Source organism: Larimichthys crocea, chromosome XIV, assembly GCF_000972845.2.
Source record: "Larimichthys crocea isolate SSNF chromosome XIV, L_crocea_2.0, whole genome shotgun sequence".
In the NCBI taxonomy this organism is placed as follows: domain Eukaryota; kingdom Metazoa; phylum Chordata; class Actinopteri; family Sciaenidae; genus Larimichthys; species Larimichthys crocea.
The window spans coordinates 7,675,534-7,695,121 of NC_040024.1; the positions used below are offsets into that span (position 1 = coordinate 7,675,534).

The window sequence follows — 19,588 nt, forward strand, 5'->3', positions numbered from 1 at the left end:
GAAGTTTAGCCAAAACAGACAAAAACAACATGTTCAGACTTAAATTCATCAGGTTTTCCAGAGAAAACACAGAGAAACCTCTTGGTTTCCTTCCAGCTTCACCTCTATTTGTTTATAACGCTATCCTGTCGGCACAGACGAAAGAAATAAAGCGTGAGAAAACGAGCTCAAATCCAGCTGTGTTTAGTTCGGTAGGGAAAGTAGTGTGCATATTTTCTGTATCAGTGTGTGTGTGGTTGGACTCTTCTCCTCAACTTATCTCCTCAAAGAGTCGACAGATACAGCCGGGTTTGGTCCCTCCTGATACAATCTGACGCCCAGCCGTACTGCAGGTTCTCGAGCGTCTACGTAAAAGAGTGACATCTTGTGTTCACTTTTTAATTGTGGTGTGTAAGAGTTAATCCATACCACACACACACGCACACATAATTGCACATCATAAAGGACTTTTCCCCCGTTAAACAGTGATGAGCATCTACATGTTTAACAGCGTATTTCAGTAACGAACAGGCCAAAAAATGCCATAAATGATAATTTGGATTTGTGTTAAATGTGTGTGTGTGTGTGTCATAAATAACTCTGGCATTATCATGGCATCAAACAGTAATAACCACTTGTGTACATTCCTGCACTTTGTATAGATTTGTGTGTGTTAGATCACGTAGAAAGTTTCCCCTCTGGCATCTTTCCACTTTATTTATTATTTATTATTTTATAAAAATGTCACTTTATTGCCTAAAATCAAACAAAAATGCAACTTATTGGTGGTTTTCTGTAAAAATGTAATTGTAATTGTACCTCAAAACGTTATATTAAGATGTTTTAAATCAGATTTTAACATAATACACGTGTAGCTTATAGCCAATTTCATACAATCTACAATGAACTACATTTAATGCAACACTTTTGTTTCATGGGTTGAAGTAAAAACACAAAAAGGTTCGTTTGTCTCAAATTTTGTTCACAAATTTAAACCATCCACCTGACAGGTGTAGCATATCAAGACTTGGACTTTCAAAATAAAAGAACACTCTAAAATGTGAAGTTTATTATGTGTCTATCTGGTAGGACTACTAAATTTTGAGTCAGGAATCTCTGCATCTATTATCTCACATTTTTATGTAGTGTGTTGTTTATGCAAAGTATTTCTTTTGTTGTGGTTGTTTTTGGGTTGCAAATTAGCTGTTGTGAAATTACTTTTAACTGTGTGCTGTCCCTGTAAAAACCAATGGCCTCAGATACCAGGACAAAGTCATGACGCGGACTACTCGTCACCTTCGTTACTAACCAATCAGAAACCACAAAATTTGAGAGAAATAAACCCATGGGAGCACAAGAAGAAGTCTGAGATCTTTAACTTCAACAAGCGAAAACAAAACTGTTGAGTTTATATTTATTCATTTATATATAATCTCATATAATGACTGAAATAGAAGGGTTTTAAATAAGACTGTCTGGTGATAGTGGCACGCAGTCCGAGAAATTAACCCCCACATGATGCTGCTGCAGTTCCCTGCAGCGGCCATGTGAGGGCAGCGGCGTGCACGAGAAACTCGGTTTCTTCTTCTGTTGTCTGTTTTTGGGACCTGAGTGACTCCTTTTCTTCTTCTGCACTTTTATTTCACCTTCAAAATAAAAGATTCCAAGTGAAAGACGACACACACACAAACATGTCAACCTGTCATCCCGGTGCCCCTGGCCTTTGTGTTGGCTCTGACCTTTGACCTTTCCTAGACTAAACTCAGTGGGTTGTGAGTGTCAAGTGTGTGTGTGTGTGTGTGTGTGTGTGTGTGTGTCGGGGGGGTTCAAAGCTAAATTGCATGCGTCCTTTCTATCATTCAAACTCAGCTTGAAAGACGAGGAGGTCGTTTTTTGTTTGACTTTGGACAAAAGGGAGGCAAAATGGCGTCTACCCCCATTTTATGTGTGTTTTATGAGTGTGTGTGTGTGTGTCTATCTGTGTGTGTGTGTGTACATCAGGACGATCACAACCTTTTTGAGTCCCCTATTGAGGCAGGAGTCTCAAAATACCATAGCATTGATAAAATACCATACAGGGGCCCCCGAGTGTGTGATAAGATTGTCCTGTGTACATACTGTATGTCTGGTCTGTAGGTACATCACGTCACATGCTTCACACACACACACACACACACACACACACACACACACACACAAACATAAAAGTAACCACACATACATGTAACCCCTAAAAAACACACTCACAAACGCTTACTCAGCGAAACCCGGACAAGCTTAATAATCAAAAACACAACACATTAGAGGACGCATGGAGAGACAGAGAGGGTGAGACAGAGGGTGAGACAAAGGGTGAGACAGAGGGTGAGACAGAGGGTGAGACAAAGGGTGAGACAAAGGGTGAGACAGACAGGTTGGCGATATATTGAAAGATAAGGAAAAGAGAGATCAAAGTCGTCAGTCATGCTTGTCTCGGGGTCGTCCTGCTGCCAACAATGATTATCTGTGTGCAATCTGAGCCTATGTGTGTGTGTGTAGGTCTAGGTCTAGGTGTAGGTGTGTGTGTAGGTGTGTGTGTGTGTGTGTAGGTGTGTGTAGGTGCAGATGTAGGTCTAGGTGTGTGTGTGTGTGTTGGACAAAACACATATGGTTTTCCATCGGATTATTCGGCTCAGTATCGCTTCCCGCTTTCTTTCTTTCTTTCTTTTTGTTTCTGTCGTTGGGATTAACGGAAGAAAAACGACATCACGTTGACGGTCAGCCACGACTGTGCCCGTGATGTAAAAGTCGAATTTTTGTTTTGTTTTGTTTTGTTTTGTTTTATTGAAGTTGAAGACTGCAACTGATTGAATACCCCTCGCCTCATCCTCCCCTTTCAAGCATGTAGGAGAAAGCAGAAACTCGAGAAAAAGTTATTTTGATTACACGCTAATGAAAACACAGGTATGGACCTTTTTAAAATTCATGAGAGACTGGATGAAAACAGTTAGTGATCTTAAACTTCAAACCTTTTCACCGACTGGTTTCTATCTTCCTTTCTGCTTTTACATCCTCCCATTTTATCTTTCACTCCGTTACTTCAGGAACATTTTTCCAATCGGACTCGTCTTTCACGTTACGTCATCTGTCTCGCTCACTCGCTTCGGGATTAAACATGAAATTGTTGCTCGGTCTTTCTCGTCTGCTTTGACATAAAAGGAATTCATTTTTTTCCCTCTCTACCTGCTTCAAGATTAAAGAAAAGGAATTCAGGGATGGATAGACGCAGTCTTTCATCGAGAGGCCCTCACACGGGGTTTCATCCCTCCTTTTCTTATCTTCCCCTGCTTAAAGATGAGCGTCTGCTGCTGCACTCTCTCTATTTCTGCTTCCTCCGTTGTTGTCTATGAGTGTTTTCCCATCTTTCTTTGGGTGTAAATGGAATGTCTTTGGGGTTTTTCATCACTTTGGACATCTTTTATAGACAGAAAAGAATTTTAAAAAATCGTTATTTGCAACTTCTGCCAGCGTTTTTGTCACATTTGAGGTAATTTAGGCTAAAATCTTTAAGTATGTTTTAACACTGTGACTTTAAAAGCAACATTGTGCCACTTTTTACGGCAATAAAAGATTTTACTGCCAACTGTAGCTGCTGTTAGCTCAGTTTGTTGAGACAATGTTACCAGGCTCAGCAGCCTCTATGGCAGAGGAGAAGAGACTGAAGAGGACATTGACAGAGGAAGCTCAGAAGCCGCCGGACAAGAGTAAATGTGGGACTAACTTTTAGTGGTTGGTGAGAGCTTGGTGAAATAAAAGGCTGGGGACCTGGTTGATGTTCGGCTGTTATATATAATTATAATCTCACATGTGTTTGTACTCTAACTTTCGTTGACGGCTCGAAGGCGTCATCGCCGCAGAAATGCTCTGATTGGGTGAAAAACTTCAGTTAAGTCCTCTTGAGTCTGTTTCTGATTGACACAGTCGGAGGTCTGGACAAATGAAATAAAGCACATCCTTCCTGACCTCTTCCTCACACAGAAACCATCCTGTCGACCCTGACGCTGCCCTTTGACCCGCGGGGTTTACCCAACGGGAGCGGATGTTATTGGACCTAATCGATCCAGTATGACAGAGATATTAAAGCCAGCGCAGGACGTAAGCTCTTAAACACTCGTGCTTTGTGTTTTCTCAGGACTTTAAGTCAAACTAAAGCCCCTTCGGCTATTAATAATGAAAACCAACACACGCCGTCTGGACCGCGTCTCCGCTGTGTTTGTGTTGGGGTTGGACTTTCTCTCACCCAGGGGAGCAGAGTCTTACTTGGGTCTTACTCAGGCATTAGCGATGGATATAAGGAGGCATGTCAATCTTATACAACCATTAAAACCGTCTCCATCCAATTTAAGCAAACAGACTTGACAAGAGGCGTGTTTGTTCCTCCCATTATTACCTGATGTACATTTTTCATGTCAATCTTATTGGCAGGAGGGAAAGTTCAGTTCATATTTTCATGTCTTGACATATCGGCCCTGCCCTCCTCTTCTATACAAGTATAAGTACAAACAATGTTCCAGTGTGTGCAATGCCCTTAAGAGTTACTGGCACACATGTTGGTAAATATCTCAGCCAGGCAAACAATGGAAATATGAAAGGCCGGGTGTTTTAGTGATTGGTGCTTTAAAGGAATAGTTCAACATTTTGGGAACTAGTCTTACTGCCGAGAGTTAGATGAGCAGATTGATACCACTCATGTTTGCTCTGTAAATATAAAGCTACAACCAGCAGATGGTTAGTTTAGCATAAGGACTGAAAACAAGGTGGGGAACAGCAGGAAGTCCGGCACATGACCCTACGTATGCTTGAAACTTTCGAGGTGTTGGTTGGCACATTTCGTCACCTTCAGACCAAGCGGCAACCTCCGTGGCTGTGTGTTGAAGCCAAAAACTGCAGTTCCTCTAACGTCCACTTGAGGCTGGCTCCAGAAGTGAGTCAGTCTCCATAAGTCCCCATGTTTCACAGCAGAAATAAACATGTTTACAGCCTGGTACAAAAAACAGTTTTGGTCTCTGTAGCTAATTTCCCCGTTCATGACAACTGTACTGAGGGTGAATTTATATACAACTCACCTGTTCAGGTTATATTAAGGCTTAAAGTTATGCAGGATTAAGAGCATTAAAAGTGAAGTTTTCCTTAAATCTAGTTTGTAAATCGGACTTGCTTCTATCTAGCTTCAGTAGAGTGAAAAATATGTACAGTAACAGTAATTGTACCTCTGCGGTTATTAAAACGACCTGATTTATCTCTGAACTTCTGATCAACCCTATCATTTGTTTAGGTTTACGACTGACCGCGTGCTCTGACAGGTGGTGGCAAAAAGACAAAATTCAAAGGTTACCCCCCCTCGGGCTTCAACATATCTGACAGGCCTTGGCTGTGCTTGATTCGTTCACTTGTGTTGTGATTTTTCTCGTAAAATGTGCCAGAGTTTCTTGTAGGTGCAGCTCCTGCACAATACACCGAATATGATTTAAACCCATGTACACCGTAAACATCTCAAGGCATGATTGATTCAGGTCCAAAACAAACCTAACATACTGAAAGACGATCACCGCAGATTATTTCTCTCACTGAAGGAACGCCTCCCGATATCATTCCATGTTTTATCTCACCAGTGAAGGAGTCGCAGTGATGCCATAACAAGAGGTCTGCATTTGTATACTGCTAATTGTATGTCATAGGGAACAAAGCTGCAGAAGCAAGGTAGCTGAACTTTCACTCGCTTTGAAACAAAGTGAAAAAAGTTCAGAAAATGATCTAAACGACACAAACGTGAAGTGGAACTGTTAAATTTCAACAGTTAATCGATTCAATTGAACTTTCAGGCTGAAAATGAAGTTATATGTGAACCCTCGTCACGACTTTCTCCATCTAAACATCTCAGATTGTTTCATTTGAATAAAGTTTTATAGGTGGAATATTCGATATTTTACCAATAAGCAAAGATAAGTGTAACACGGTTTAAGTTCCAAGTTAAATTTAAAGGTCCAGTGTGTAAAATTCTAACTTCTAAAAGATCAGTTTTTGTTGCTTTTTACAGTTTTACATCGTCGACTGAAAATTTGGGCGGGGTTAAGATTTGATTGGACGTCACTTTTGACTCTGGGAGGCTTTTATTTTTCCTATTTACGACTGAACAATGAATAAATCCATGAAAGTGATAATTGGCAGATTAATGGATGAAGAATTTCATAGTTAGTTGCTGCAAAAATCTGGATTTTTGATGTTTTTGGTGAAATTCTTTCAACGTGGACACGAACCAATAATGGAATAACGGTATTAGTTCGTGAATAAATTCTCGTTTATCGCGCTCTGAAACTAAGAACGATAATTAATTATCACGTTTAGAAGAAGAGAAACCGCCCAGTCCCGTCCCCGTCGTGAACCTCAGGGCTGTTAACAGCTATGATCGAGAACACACTTCACCTCGCTGACCTGTAAGTACAAAAGTAAAACTGACAAATAAGCACCTTCCCACTTAAACGTGCGCCAACAATAACAGGTAAAGAAGGTAATACAGCTGTAGGAGGTAGGTGGTATTACCTGAGCTATATCATTTAACTTCAGGTACTTGGGTGTAATGTGGAGGCCGTCACTGTGTTATTTACCTAAACTGGTGTACAGTAGGCAGGCGGTAAGTGTAGGCTTCTGTGTCAGACAGTAATTGTTGTTTGGATACAGGCTGAAAGAGACCGAGCTACAGCGCGAAGCTTACAGTTAGTCTGGTTTTAGCCAGAGGTGAACACACGCTGAGGTCTCAGCTGGGGGTTGTTTCGTTTTTCACAGTTTTTTACCGTTTTTTTTCTCCACAATAAAGATGTGAGTCAGCAAGGACAAAAAAAGTGTCTGCACCTCAGGAACGACTGGTTCTGGATAAGGTTTTCAAAATAAAAGACCACCTTCTCAGCTAAAAATGATGCATTAAAGGGTGTAATTTCCACTGTGGACTGTGTTTTCTGAACAAAACAAAAAAAGACACTGTTCTGTACCGGCTCATTTAATATTTTCAATTTTGACTGATGTTTACTTGTCTAGTGTCTATTTTTGGAGATGTACTGGATGTAAAAAAAACCCCAAAAACTTGCAGGAGGCTGTAAATAGTCAAACTTTACTGCAGGTACAACCTCCATCAAACAAATGATCAGACAGTCTGACCCGAGTAAATAAGTCTTCTAGTCTTTTTCGTTATGTTATGTTATTTTCAGCTTGAGTACATTAATTGTATTAACTGTTCAGATTTCGGACATATTTGTAGTTCTTTTGCTTGAATTATCGAAGGTGCCAAGACCGGCTTCTTGTATTATTTGCTAAATTAAACTATTATGCATATGCATAACTATTTGAAGAACAAACATGGTGGGTTAACATGTTATTTCTGCAATATTCTGTAAATACAGCCCTTTAAATTTGACATACTGGACCTTTTAAAGCAAATGTAAGTAAATAAATAGTATTTTACTTTTGAATATTGTCTCTAAAATACATCAGAATTGGGAAAATTCAACTTTTTTTTACTGAAATATAATGTTTATATTTTGAATTTTATTCTTTAAAAGGTGTCAAAGCGTCTAAAAAAGCATTAAAACAACTTAAATTTGCAGAATACATTTTTCAAATGTTAAGATTAGACACTGACAACGCTGACAAACAAACATCTGCCTTCATCATAACATCAGCGACTAACTGATTAAAAGTTGTTTTTTTCATATATTTATTTATAATGTGTTGCACCTGTGTCTTCAGCTCTTTCTGTCTCTTCATAAAACATAAAGAGAAACCCGCCCTCTTTATTTACAGCCTCCACCCCTCTGACCTTGATGATGCTGAAGCATTTATAGAGGTGCTTGTTAATACACGAGAATTCATATGAAGCCGGTTTATACTGACGTATAAAACGCCCACGAAACTTTCCCTTCGGCTGCCACTTTAAGTCGTAAATCAGAAAGTGGAGCGGCTCAGCTCGTCCGTACAAAAGTGGGAACAGCTGACAGGTGGAAGGCTTGTGCATGTTTCTGAATTTGCTGAGGTAAGTAAAGTTTGGTGTAGCTAAAGTACTGCACATACAATACACAGTACAAATTTAAGATACTTTTACTTATTTCTTACAGGACGCTACAATCGTATGGTGACATGTAAGACCATGATGTTTGTTTTCCCGGAAACTAGCTCACAAAATGAACCTAAAACACTGTAATGAGACACATTTAGCACCAGAAATGAAAAGTCTATATGTACTGTAATCAATAGATAATATTTTAAAAGGATTTATATGGATTTTAACCCAAACTCCAATGACGTGTACGTGTTTCTAAGCCTCGACTCTAACGTTTACGTCCACCTCAGTTGGTAAACTATGAATATCAAGGCCTAATTAAGGTTGTTTGACTGTTTTAGATTGAAATCACTGTCTATCCCACACACGTGATGTAACAAAAGACCTTTTCATTGGTCGATAAGAGTCTAAATGGTGACCGTAGTGGAGTATTTTCACAGCATATGTAGTCTATATGGTCTATAAGAATGTGAAATCATTCATCGATTCGCAAATCACATCTCGTTCTGTCAACGCTTGTTTGGATATTGTTGGTTAACTGATGACAGCTGACGTTAATTTCATGGCAGCAACGACAAGAAAATGAGTTCCTCGCCTAAAGGTATTGTTTTTTTTGTGTGCGCGTCTTTGTTGGCATCTGTTTCGACGCCTGGAGAAATGACTATCCAGTCCATAGATAAGCAGTGTTGAAACATGTAAAACACAAACTGACAAAGAGCTCGCTTTGATAGTCGTCAAATAGTGATAACGTTTGTGGGTGTCAGTGTGTGCTGTTAAAATCGAAACCCTGAGGATGTTGTTTCTTAATGTAGTGAAGAAAATTGACTTTGGTGCCTCAACTTAAAGTAAATGTCACATACTAAACACTGGTTTGTGGGCTTGTAGTGTTGCCAAATGACAAAATAAACCCTGTTTGTATGCCAACTTTCCAGGAACTACTTAATTTGCTATGATGGACCGATAAAATATGAAGTTTTGGGGTTATGATGATATATACCTCGATGATAACGAGGGATAATTTGAAGTCATTATGGTTTTAAGAGAGGCTTAGGTTTAATTTTGATAATACATAACAAGTAAAGTGTTTAATCAAAACATTTAAATTCGCTTCTATTAGAAAAGAGGGAAACGTACCTCCTGGGCGGTTTTGCAGGTGAAATTAAGCCATCTAATCCATAATCAAAGGTATTTTTGAGCTAACCTCATTATGCTTCCATATAGAGTAGGTCTACTCCATACTCTTTATAATATTATTTACAGAAACCCAACAATTTCCGTTGGTAGAGTAGCCGCCCCATGTATGAAGGCTCAGTTCTTGAGTTTGAATCCGACCTGTGGCTCTTTCCCCATCTCTCTTTCCCCCCACATTCCTGTCACTCTTCAGCTGTCTCTATCAAAAAAGAAAACCCGACTCATGGTGGACGACCATCTTCCACGACCAGTGTAAAGTCTACATAATGCCTTAGTGTCACTTCATGACTATTATGACCAACCCAGGCTGCCAAAACGAGATTTAAAAGAAGTACAGGAGACTAACTCTACAGGTTGAAGTATTTTAGAGAAAACCCAACATCTCTCCATTGCATCTCAATTCCTGTACTTCCAAACTTACACTCGATGTTTGAGGTTATAAATGTGCTTTGAGTACCCGGATGATGCCCGGACACTCCTTGCCCTAAATGGTTGCCGTTTTAGCTACGCAGCCAAAGAAGAAAGACCATCTGCATTGTGAAAATGGCTGCAGAGGAAGATGCTGAAGCTGAAGCAATGAATACCACAATGTACACATGTTTTATATTTATAGTTTGGTGCTTTTAGGTCTACTGAATTCTGCTGAAGAAAACTGCAACTATGCACGTACGAATGACGATGTGCTGTGGGATCTTTTTGTGCTGTCAAAAACATGAGAATGGGGAGGCCATCATGTAGACAAGACGTGACTCACCCTGCTGCCTTTCTCTGGATTGCACCTGCATCCTCCGCTACAGTCCAGGCCTCCACACGGCTCGTCAGACTTGGGACCCTGCAGAAATAAAGAGAGAGAGGGGGATTACAAACAGTGCTTCGGGGATATAAACGTGTCGAATCACTGTTGGTGTCAATGTCAAACTTTCCCCCTGACACTTCATGAACTGAGTCTGAAGTACAGAAAAAACTCAAACAAAAAGACAGAAAACATACACAAAAGAGCACAGAGAAGACTTGTGTTCGTTAGAAATCCTAATAGTTGCATGAGTGAGAAGTTGGCAGACGTGCAGAGATTTCAAAAAGGCAAAAGGGTTTAAGGAGGATTTAGAAGCGGATCAGTGCTTATAAAGGATGTCGATGAAAAAAAACTTTCAAGATTTTTTAAAAGTCGAGATCTAATTATGCATCAAACGTCGCATGTACGATCATGCTCTTCAGATTAAAAATAATACATCGTGTTTCCAACCTTTATGTCTAACAAGAGACAGATGAGTCACCGTGTGACCGTTCACCTCCGCCTCTTTTTCTTTTTACTTGTTGATTAGTAACAGAGACCACAAACCAGCCTTAACTACAACCAGAGTCAAACCACTGAGCAAAGAATAGAGCCAGTGATACCAGCAGCCGCCCTGGGGAGGCTCTTTAGGACACGACTCCTTTCATAATGTTACCGTGACCTGTTGGACATTTGTTTTCTCAGACAGGACGACCTGGAGTTCGAGAAAAAAGCATTAAACAAAACATTATTTGGGTGTACTAAATGAATTTGTGTGGAATCTGTTGATGTGAAATAAAGCTAATGTTATTGTTATTTGAACTTAAATTTATCATTTTACCGTAACAAATAAGTTCAATTTTAAGAGGACAAATAAATATGTAGCATGTAAATATACTATTTAAATCTACAAGACAATTTAAATATCACTTTTTTTAGTTAGTTCAATTCATAATCATTGGGTTATTCCATTTTTGAGTTGAAATAACTCCACCATCGCACGCACAGTAAACGACGCCACACGCCGTTTGTAGCTCATAAACTCAAAGTGAACCACAGATTAACCCTTCTGTGTGTTCAGGGTGGCATTCCTGAGATATCTGCCAAACATCACGCAGTGCTTTTAGAGTTTATGAGCAGCGCACACAGAGCTTTTATAAGCTGACGTATGAGTGGCATAAGCTCATATATGTGAGGCTTTAAAAACCTCAAAACACCAAATGCCATCTATTGACTTGTTGGGTCTCTGGGTGGGACATGATGGACCACATGCTGAGCGGAGAGCGTTTTCATATTTGTCTTTCATATATTGGAGATGTCTTACACTTTAAATATTAGATAGATCATTAATTATGACCTCCTGAATGTGGAAGCCAATATCCCATGGTTTGGGGGTCTCTTTGGGGTCAAACTCAGAGGTCACATTTCAATGTGATTAGCGGATGAAAGGGTGCTGGCGGGGTGGAGAGACGTGGAGGAGACGGGGACAGGAGGGGAGGAGGGACAAAAGAGTGTAGACTGGGGTTTGATGGAGGGTCAGAGGACAGGGGTGGATGAGGAGAAAATGAGAGAGAATGTGTAGGGTGTTTTAGTTCATATAACCGCAGCCTGAGAGCGTTCATATTCACAATAATCGAGGTCAAGGACCCTCCAGGACCCCTGTAAGTAATCGTCAGGTGGTCTAGTCTGGGTCTCAGTCTGAGCCTGGGAAAGACTGGCGTGTATCCCATGTGAAGATGTCTGAGAAATATTTAGATCAATTATAGATCATTTATATTGACTCATAGTCAATTCATTTTAAGTTTTTTAGTGTACGGTGGGGTTTGTGTTCTGTAGGCCATAAAAGCAAAACGAAGAGCTTGACATTTGTTTATAAAAAATATAGATTTTAGCTGTTTTAGGCAACAAATTTGATTTAAAAAAAATAACTTTATATTTCAGGAATTAAAGCCAAAGAGTCACCTTTTCCCATATGCTAAGAGACTACAGTAAAAATAAATCTCAGATTTATTCAGTACGTCAAATAGATCTAACACCGCATCTGTGAAGAGAAAGAATTGATAAGAGCTTGGAGGTTGGGTTAAACATGGGAAATCACCTTTACAGGTGTAAAGTTGTACATTTTTCGCACAGAAATAGAAACTCTAAAATCAAAATATCACAAGGAAACTAGTGAACATAGGAAGTACAGAGAGGAGGAGAGGCAAACGATCATGACTGCCAACTACTACTACTGCAACTACTACCACCTGGCCAAGATAAGAGGAAAAACAAAAGCAGCGTGGTGGAGAATGAAAAGAAAAAGCACACAACAAGGAGAAGGCAAGGTTGGCACAGAGAGAAGAGAGAGAGAGAAGCAGGGGAAAGGTCAGCGGTGTTGGTCCTGCTTTCTTCGCTCTGATCTCCTCAACTCGTCTAATCACAATGACAGAAAGAGGGCAAGAAAGTGAGGAGGGAAACGGTGAAATTTGGGCTAATGGAGAGAGAGTGAGAGAGAGAAAGCAAGGCAGGGAGTCAAAGAAATAAAAGGAAAAAAGAGAGAGAGCAGCTCGAATGAACGTTTTGGCAAAGAGGCTGAAGAAGAGGAAGCTAAAAATAGAAGTGATTTGGAGAATTAGCACTTCAAATCAAGTTAATAAAAGAAGATGCAAACAGGACGGGAACTTTATGCAGTGTAAGGACAAAGAAGATTTATTTCTGCTGTCTTAGCTCCTATATCTATATTATATTACCCTTATTATGTCGGCCTATTATCCCCCTTTTGTCGAGGCATGAATACTTCCTCGGGTACTATCCAATCAGAGCGGCCTGCCTCGGATTGTTATTGGCACTGAGATCTATTATTCTGGGATATAATCCAGCCTCTACCTGAGTGGGGCGGAGATGTGCGCTTATCCTCGTTCAATTCAGAGTTAAAAGTGAAGGATGATATGGGCAAACAGATGCTAAGCCAGCGCCCGAGGGAGAGCATTTGACCTAGGTAGCAGGACGATGTGTGATGTGGTGTTAAAGTACACAGGAGGAAGAAGACGTGCACACACACACACACAAAGAATCATTAGAGGTAAATAAAAACACATGGATCAGGACACGTGAGTGCATTTGGACGTGTAGGCACAGGCTGAGTTAACAAGATGCACTTCTACACTGGTGATGACCCTCCTGACTGTATTCAGTCCCTACAACTAAACTAATAAACAGAAGTTTAAAAATGTCCCCACTTTGCAACACAGTCCCCACTTGTAAGGTCAAACATCACGGGTCCCCACAAAGGTAGGAGTACGCGCACACACAGTGCTATATTCTCCCATAGAAAACAAAGACATACGAGGACAATGAACTGAAACCGACAATATCAGATCTCATCTCTTCTTCTTAGACCCACTGAAACACAACCTGCGAGTGTGTTTGTGCATGCTTTGCAGAAATTAGAATAGTCGGCTTTACGAGACGAGAAAGTTCGATAGAAAGTTCGTTCTTGGCCTTGTAAAGACCAGCTGACAAAACAAACAAGGAGTCATTTAGGAGCTATTCTGTAGCTTTCGATCACATCACACAAGCCTTCCTCATGAAACTATACATTGACAAAAACAAGCTCCAAGCAACTGTAACACTTCCTAACCATTACACCAGTTGCTACATTAGAGCAAAGTGTTACGAACTATTGTTTTACGGCCGTGCGCACATGAGAAACTATATATTTATGTTGGTGAACTGACCCTTTATGTTTAAGTTGAAAAAAGGTAAAGCCACAGGATTAGACATGAACTTAAATAATACGCTCAGAATTTGCATACATTATCTGACATAACGTGATGGAACAGGCACATTCCCCCCGATTGTCTGCATGAATTCAACACTGTGTTCATTCTTCCTCCCATTCTGTCATCCCGGCATTACCCAGCTATGCGACGGTAAGCTTCGGCTAATGTTCCCCGATCAATCTCCTCTGTTTGCTCATACTTTACTGTCCAAACACTTTTCATGTACGTACGTCTAACTCAGAATTTTAAAAGCCGTCTGTAATACCTGTCTGCTTAAACCTTCTGCCGTTCATACACCTGGCAGCTCATGGGCAATGGCTGACGTCTGGACTTGCCTCTTCATTCCTACAAGTTCTGCTGATGTTATCCGGATGAGGGTTGAGTCTAAGGTTACCTGGAGTATGATATAGATTTTCTGAGGTATATGGCCAAAACAACAGAGCATGATGTGACAGGACAGCTGGTTTGGTTTTTTTTAGAGATAAGGAATAAACAAATTCTTTCGTTTATGTACAGAAAGATATGGTGGGAAAATATCTGATTATCAAAAAGCATATGCTCGAACCGTAACGTTCCTTATCTTCTCAAAAGGTTCTTGAGGTGAGTGCTCCCAAATACTTATAGGAGTTAAACGAGAAGCATAAAGACTGGAAACAAGGGGAAACAGCTAAAATGTTAAAGAAATACAGCTAAAAAATGGCTTTTTAACTATAATAATGGTATTGTATATCTTACACAAGTGGTCTTTAATATAGAAATGATGAAGTGTCTGATTTGTTCGGAAAAAGAAAAACAAAAGACGTAAAGTCGAGCGCGAGCGGTGACGGCCAAACTGCCTCAAATCCTAAAATTGACCCTTCATGCTGTGCAGGAATCTGTTAAATCCACAGCCTGCCAATCAGCATGTCATCACACGGTAACAACCAAAGGGGGGGTTGCAGAGTTTGCCCCAACACCTGTCAGTCAAAGTGTCACGGCACAATACAAACCAATGAACACGCTGATTAGTCAAAGGAGAAGCCGCTGTCGGTTTTCGAACAACAGAACCTGACTGAGATCCAATGAGTGACAACCAAAAGGCTGGGAAAATATGGATTTGGAAATATTGTTTGACCCCGGAAGACTCTTCACATTTCACCTTCATCTGAACCTGATGTTGAGGAATGACTTCGAGAAGAGGTTGTCACCACTACTGCAAATAAAGAAAGGTGACGGGCAAGAAATGTGGAGACAAGACGAGAAAGAAAGACTCCTATCTGACGTCTCTTTCTTGTTTTGTCTTCGCTTCATTCTGCTCTTTGTTTTCTACTTCAACCTTTCTCCCTCTTCCTCCTTTCCTTATCTTCCTCCCCTCCTCTCTCCCTCTTCTTCCTCTCTGGTCTCTGGTCCATCTGTGACCCTGACATCCACAACAGGAGATCACCCAGCTGTGTTTGGGCCTCCAGCCTTCCTCGTTTACTTCTGTTTATTCCACACACTGTGCTTGTGTATGTGTTTGCGCAGTATGGACTCTATACAAGCCTGAGCATATGCATGTTTTGTGTTTCACGTGCATTTCTGTTTGTGTGTGTGTGTCAGGCCACCCAGCTGGAGGAAGGTCGCTCGTCTAAATCTTGGCCAGTCGGCGTTTTCTCACATGGCTGACGGCTGATGTTGTTGATTACAAACAGCTTCATATCAGGGTAAAGGGTTTTTGCACGAGACAAAACACGAGACAAAGACAGTTCACGTCTAAGATTTAAACTTAACAGTGAGCAAATCGTAGGTTTTTATTCACCCTTAAACATACAAGTGATTTGAACAGCTTTCTCGTTTACTTCAAACTGTTTCAGCTTCTCCTCAATGCAGCCATTGGCTTCCATTCACTTCTAAATGCTATTAAAACCAATCAAACGTCCAAAGTTATGCAGATCATGCAGAGCAGACCAATCACCTTTGTACGCAACTGTGTTTATAAAACAGAAGTCAGGTTCAGTTTTCAGAGTCTTGTGCAGAAATCAGTGGAAATCAACGGCAGGAAAATACATTTAAAAATCTAAAACTCTACCACATGTTTTGGAAAATGGTCACCAGTAAGGAAGATTAAACACGATTTGTTGCTAGGGGGGTTAAAGCTCATAAAAACTCTGATATCCTTTTAAAAGAACAGTTGACATTTGCAGTCATGAACTTTTAAATCCAAATGCATTTTGGGACTTGGTGTAAGCAGATGGCAAACAGAATCTCTACACCGTTTCTCAATCTGTAATCCAGGTAAGACTTTGTTAATGTTGTGAAACGCTTTAATGTCACCAACTCTAAATCCAAACGCTGCATAATGTGATAACGTGGATTACAGAATAAAGTAAGATTTACAGAGATAAGCTGCCTCCGACTGAAGAATCACAAAAACAACCTGAACACAACAACAACAACAAAAAACCAAAGACATTAGACCAGGTGATTTGTGTATACAGTCGTCCCTCGATATAACGCGGTTCACTTTTCGCGGACTCGCTGTTTCGAGGATTTTTTTCAGTGTAATTGTGCATGCTTTTTTTACAACGTACTGTACATTATGAACGCGCATTGTGTTCGGCGTCCTGATTGGCTAAGGGAGTACTGCACAAAATGCGTTGCATGTTCTGCACTCGGAAAAAAACCCTGCACCTTCAGAGGAAAAAGCCGTTACAGCGGAGCGGCACCGTCAGAGGAACTGTGAAATACGGTTTCATTTACTAATACAGTATTGTACTTAATTTTGTTAAATCTGCGAAAGTTTGAACTTTGAGAGAGTTTAAATAAGAGAGAAATGTGAGAAAATGTTAATGCCTGTCTGAGAAAAGTGTATAAAAGTGTGTGGTTAGGGGTTTTACGGCCTTAAAACATGTATAATAATTGTAAAACTTACTTCGCGGATTTCGTTTATTGCGGGTTATTTTTAGAACGTATCCCCCGCGATAAACGAGGGACCACTGTACTGGACTTTTATCTAAGTGAATCGACTGGAAAACAAAATTTGGTAATAGTAAGTTGCAGCTGGTAAAGGTGGAACTCATTTCAGTGAATTTATACACTGATGCATATTTTAATTTATAATAAAATAGAATTTCTGTTTTAAAGAGTTTTACTTATAAAAGCAGTGCATTGAAAAGTACATGTGTTGAGTAACTTCTTTACATCCCAGCACTGCTGTCAGGGAATGTTCTGAACTTAAACACCTTCAGGAGTTCTTGGATCAAATCCTGCTGAACGCTTGTAGGAATCCTGAAGAAACACTTGACATTTGAAACACACATTACAGTACATCTCATCAATCACCTCTGACTCCTTACAGCTAATGTGTCAACACATTAGAAACGAAGCACACACACTATAACTTTGAAGGCTTTGCCAAAAAGAAAGTCCAAACTTGCTCACTAATAATGATGACTATAATTTCCCAGCTTGGGATAAATAAAGTATATCTATCTATCTAATATGCAAATTCTCTCCCGCCATCCTGAAATCGGATCTGACCTCAGCGAATACCTCTTCATGAGTGTGAAGCAACACTGTGACTGCCGAGTTCACTGACAGCTGAGATACAACATCACAGAAATTTGTCATCGCCATGGGGAAACTGTCAATCTATCAATCAAACGGTAACACAACATATTAATATATGTATAGAACATATTAACTGATATCTTGACATGCAGCTGCAACACAAAATCCAGAAAGTTTTCTCTGTTTCATATCAAGTTGAATATGTTTGAGTTTTGGACAAAACAAGTGATTTAAAGACGTCAGAGGCAAATATCGTATTTTAAAGCTTTTAGTTACTTAGGTCAAAGACAGCAAGATTAGATAATTAGTCACTCTTGATTATTAATACTAACTAAAATCCACAAATACTTTAGGACATATGAAGCAGCTGCAACATGAGTGATGCCAAGACATGAACGCTTCGTTTTTATAATCTAAGGATGAGTTTCTGAACTGGACCTCTTCTGCATGATGACCACTGTGAAAATAATCCATTTAAATATAAACATATCGTCACCAAACTGTCGAAAAGAACCATTTGGGATTGATATAGATGGATTTGCACAGGGAGCTTTCGTTTAATTCAAACTGTTGATGATGATGAGGTCGTCTGATGTCTGATGTCTGTCATCGTGAATTACATTTACATTTTAGAAGATCTTCATTCGTGCCTTTTTTGCACACATGTAAAAACCTGCAGTTATAACCTTACTGCACACACACACTCCTTCTTTCCTCTGGCTAAGGATTCTGCAGTCGTGATGGAACAGAAACGTTGCTATTAGACAGGATTAAGACTCTACCTGCCTGGCCTTGTTGTCTCTCCCTCTCTCTCTTTCTCTTAACTCTATCTCTCTTTTTTTTTTCTTCTTCTTGAACATAATTAAAGACTTAAGGGTGGAAATTTAGCAATTTTATCATGTTTTTTAAGAACAAAATGAACCGGGGGCGAGAACAGGCACGCACGCAGTATAGCGGCGAAGTAACATGTTTTTGCTAATACCACTTATACTGGTTTATGTATCCTCGGGTCCTGTGTCTGGTATTTCAGCTCACTAAAAAGTAGATGTTATCAGGCGAAAGGCTTGATGTGATGTCTTGCCCGACCTTGCCTGTTAATGGGTGCTCACGCGAGTTTTATATGTCATGAATGCTTCAAATGCCTGTTGCGGACATGCTTCAATGGCCAGAACATCCAAACGGATATGCATGAATCAAGGTTACTTATTGAAAGTTTAATGTTTCAAGAGTTTGCTGTCGTTGTTGGGTGTCAGCAAGAAGCTGTGTCCAGTTTCATGGTGACTTTTGTATTTTATGGACGGAAAATATAGTGTTAGATCTCTGATTTGTTCAAATTTGTCAACTAGTGAGAGTTTCTCTCACCAAAAACTCAAAATCCCAAACCAAATATCTTTATTTCACTTTCACTGTGATAACTTCTAATGATTTAGAGGTCCTTTTGTTACATTAAGTTTATTGGAGACCCCTGTGGGTGATGGTGGACAGTTTTAAGGAGACTCCAAACCAATCATTAATGTTTTCAGCCCAAGAACAATGTGTAGAAATACACTGATTTTGTATTCAACCCCAATACTTTGGAAACAACGTGGTGGATTGCACAAATGTGGACAGAAATACCGTTACCCAGACAACCGACACCAACACAGAGGTCACATGTTCCTCACCTACTTCTTATTGAATTTCCAAGCTCAGACTCCCACCGCAACCCCCCCTACTGGTATTCAGACGTCCAGCCTCTCCGACTACCCACATCGTGAGAATATGAGCTTCCGGTAGAGGTCTGGTTTCTCTCACGCCTGCTCATCACTGCAGTGCAGGATGGTGACATGAAAATAGATCCGAACTACCAAGTATAGAACGGTGTGTCACTTTTAAAGTTCATGCAGGGTCAACAATCATTGCAGTGGTCTGTTTAGTGTCAGAAGAATCACATTTTCAAACGTATATCAGGCAGAAAGTTTCATTTTTAAACTTGGAACAAATAAAAAACAAGTGAAAAGAACGTATGGAAACATGAGAACACCTTTGGCAATCACATAATTCAATCATGATATTGTTGGGATTCCCCAAGCTTGCAAGTTTTTTGCCATTGTTTTAATCATCTCTCCCATTGCAAATGGAAATAATTCATCATCATTTTTATGACCGATGATGTTGAAAGAAAAACTCCTGTCTAAATTTATCTGCACGTCCTCCACCTTTCAGCACAGACGTAGACACACTTGGGACAAACCTCCTTAACTTACAGTGTGCCAAAAAAGGCGG

General features: G+C 40.0%; 1 protein-coding gene across 5 annotated transcripts in view; it reads right to left on the bottom strand.

Moving 5' to 3' along the window:
• The window catches only part of col4a6 (collagen, type IV, alpha 6), a 106,884-nt gene that overhangs the window by 34,371 nt on the left and 52,925 nt on the right, over positions 1 to 19,588 (bottom strand). For all 5 annotated transcript variants that reach the window (XM_027287800.1, XM_027287803.1, XM_027287802.1 and 2 more), the window contains exon 4: positions 10,014 to 10,091. In XM_027287800.1, coding sequence (XP_027143601.1) covers positions 10,014 to 10,091 — 78 coding nt within the window. The remainder of the gene's footprint in view (positions 1 to 10,013; positions 10,092 to 19,588) is intronic.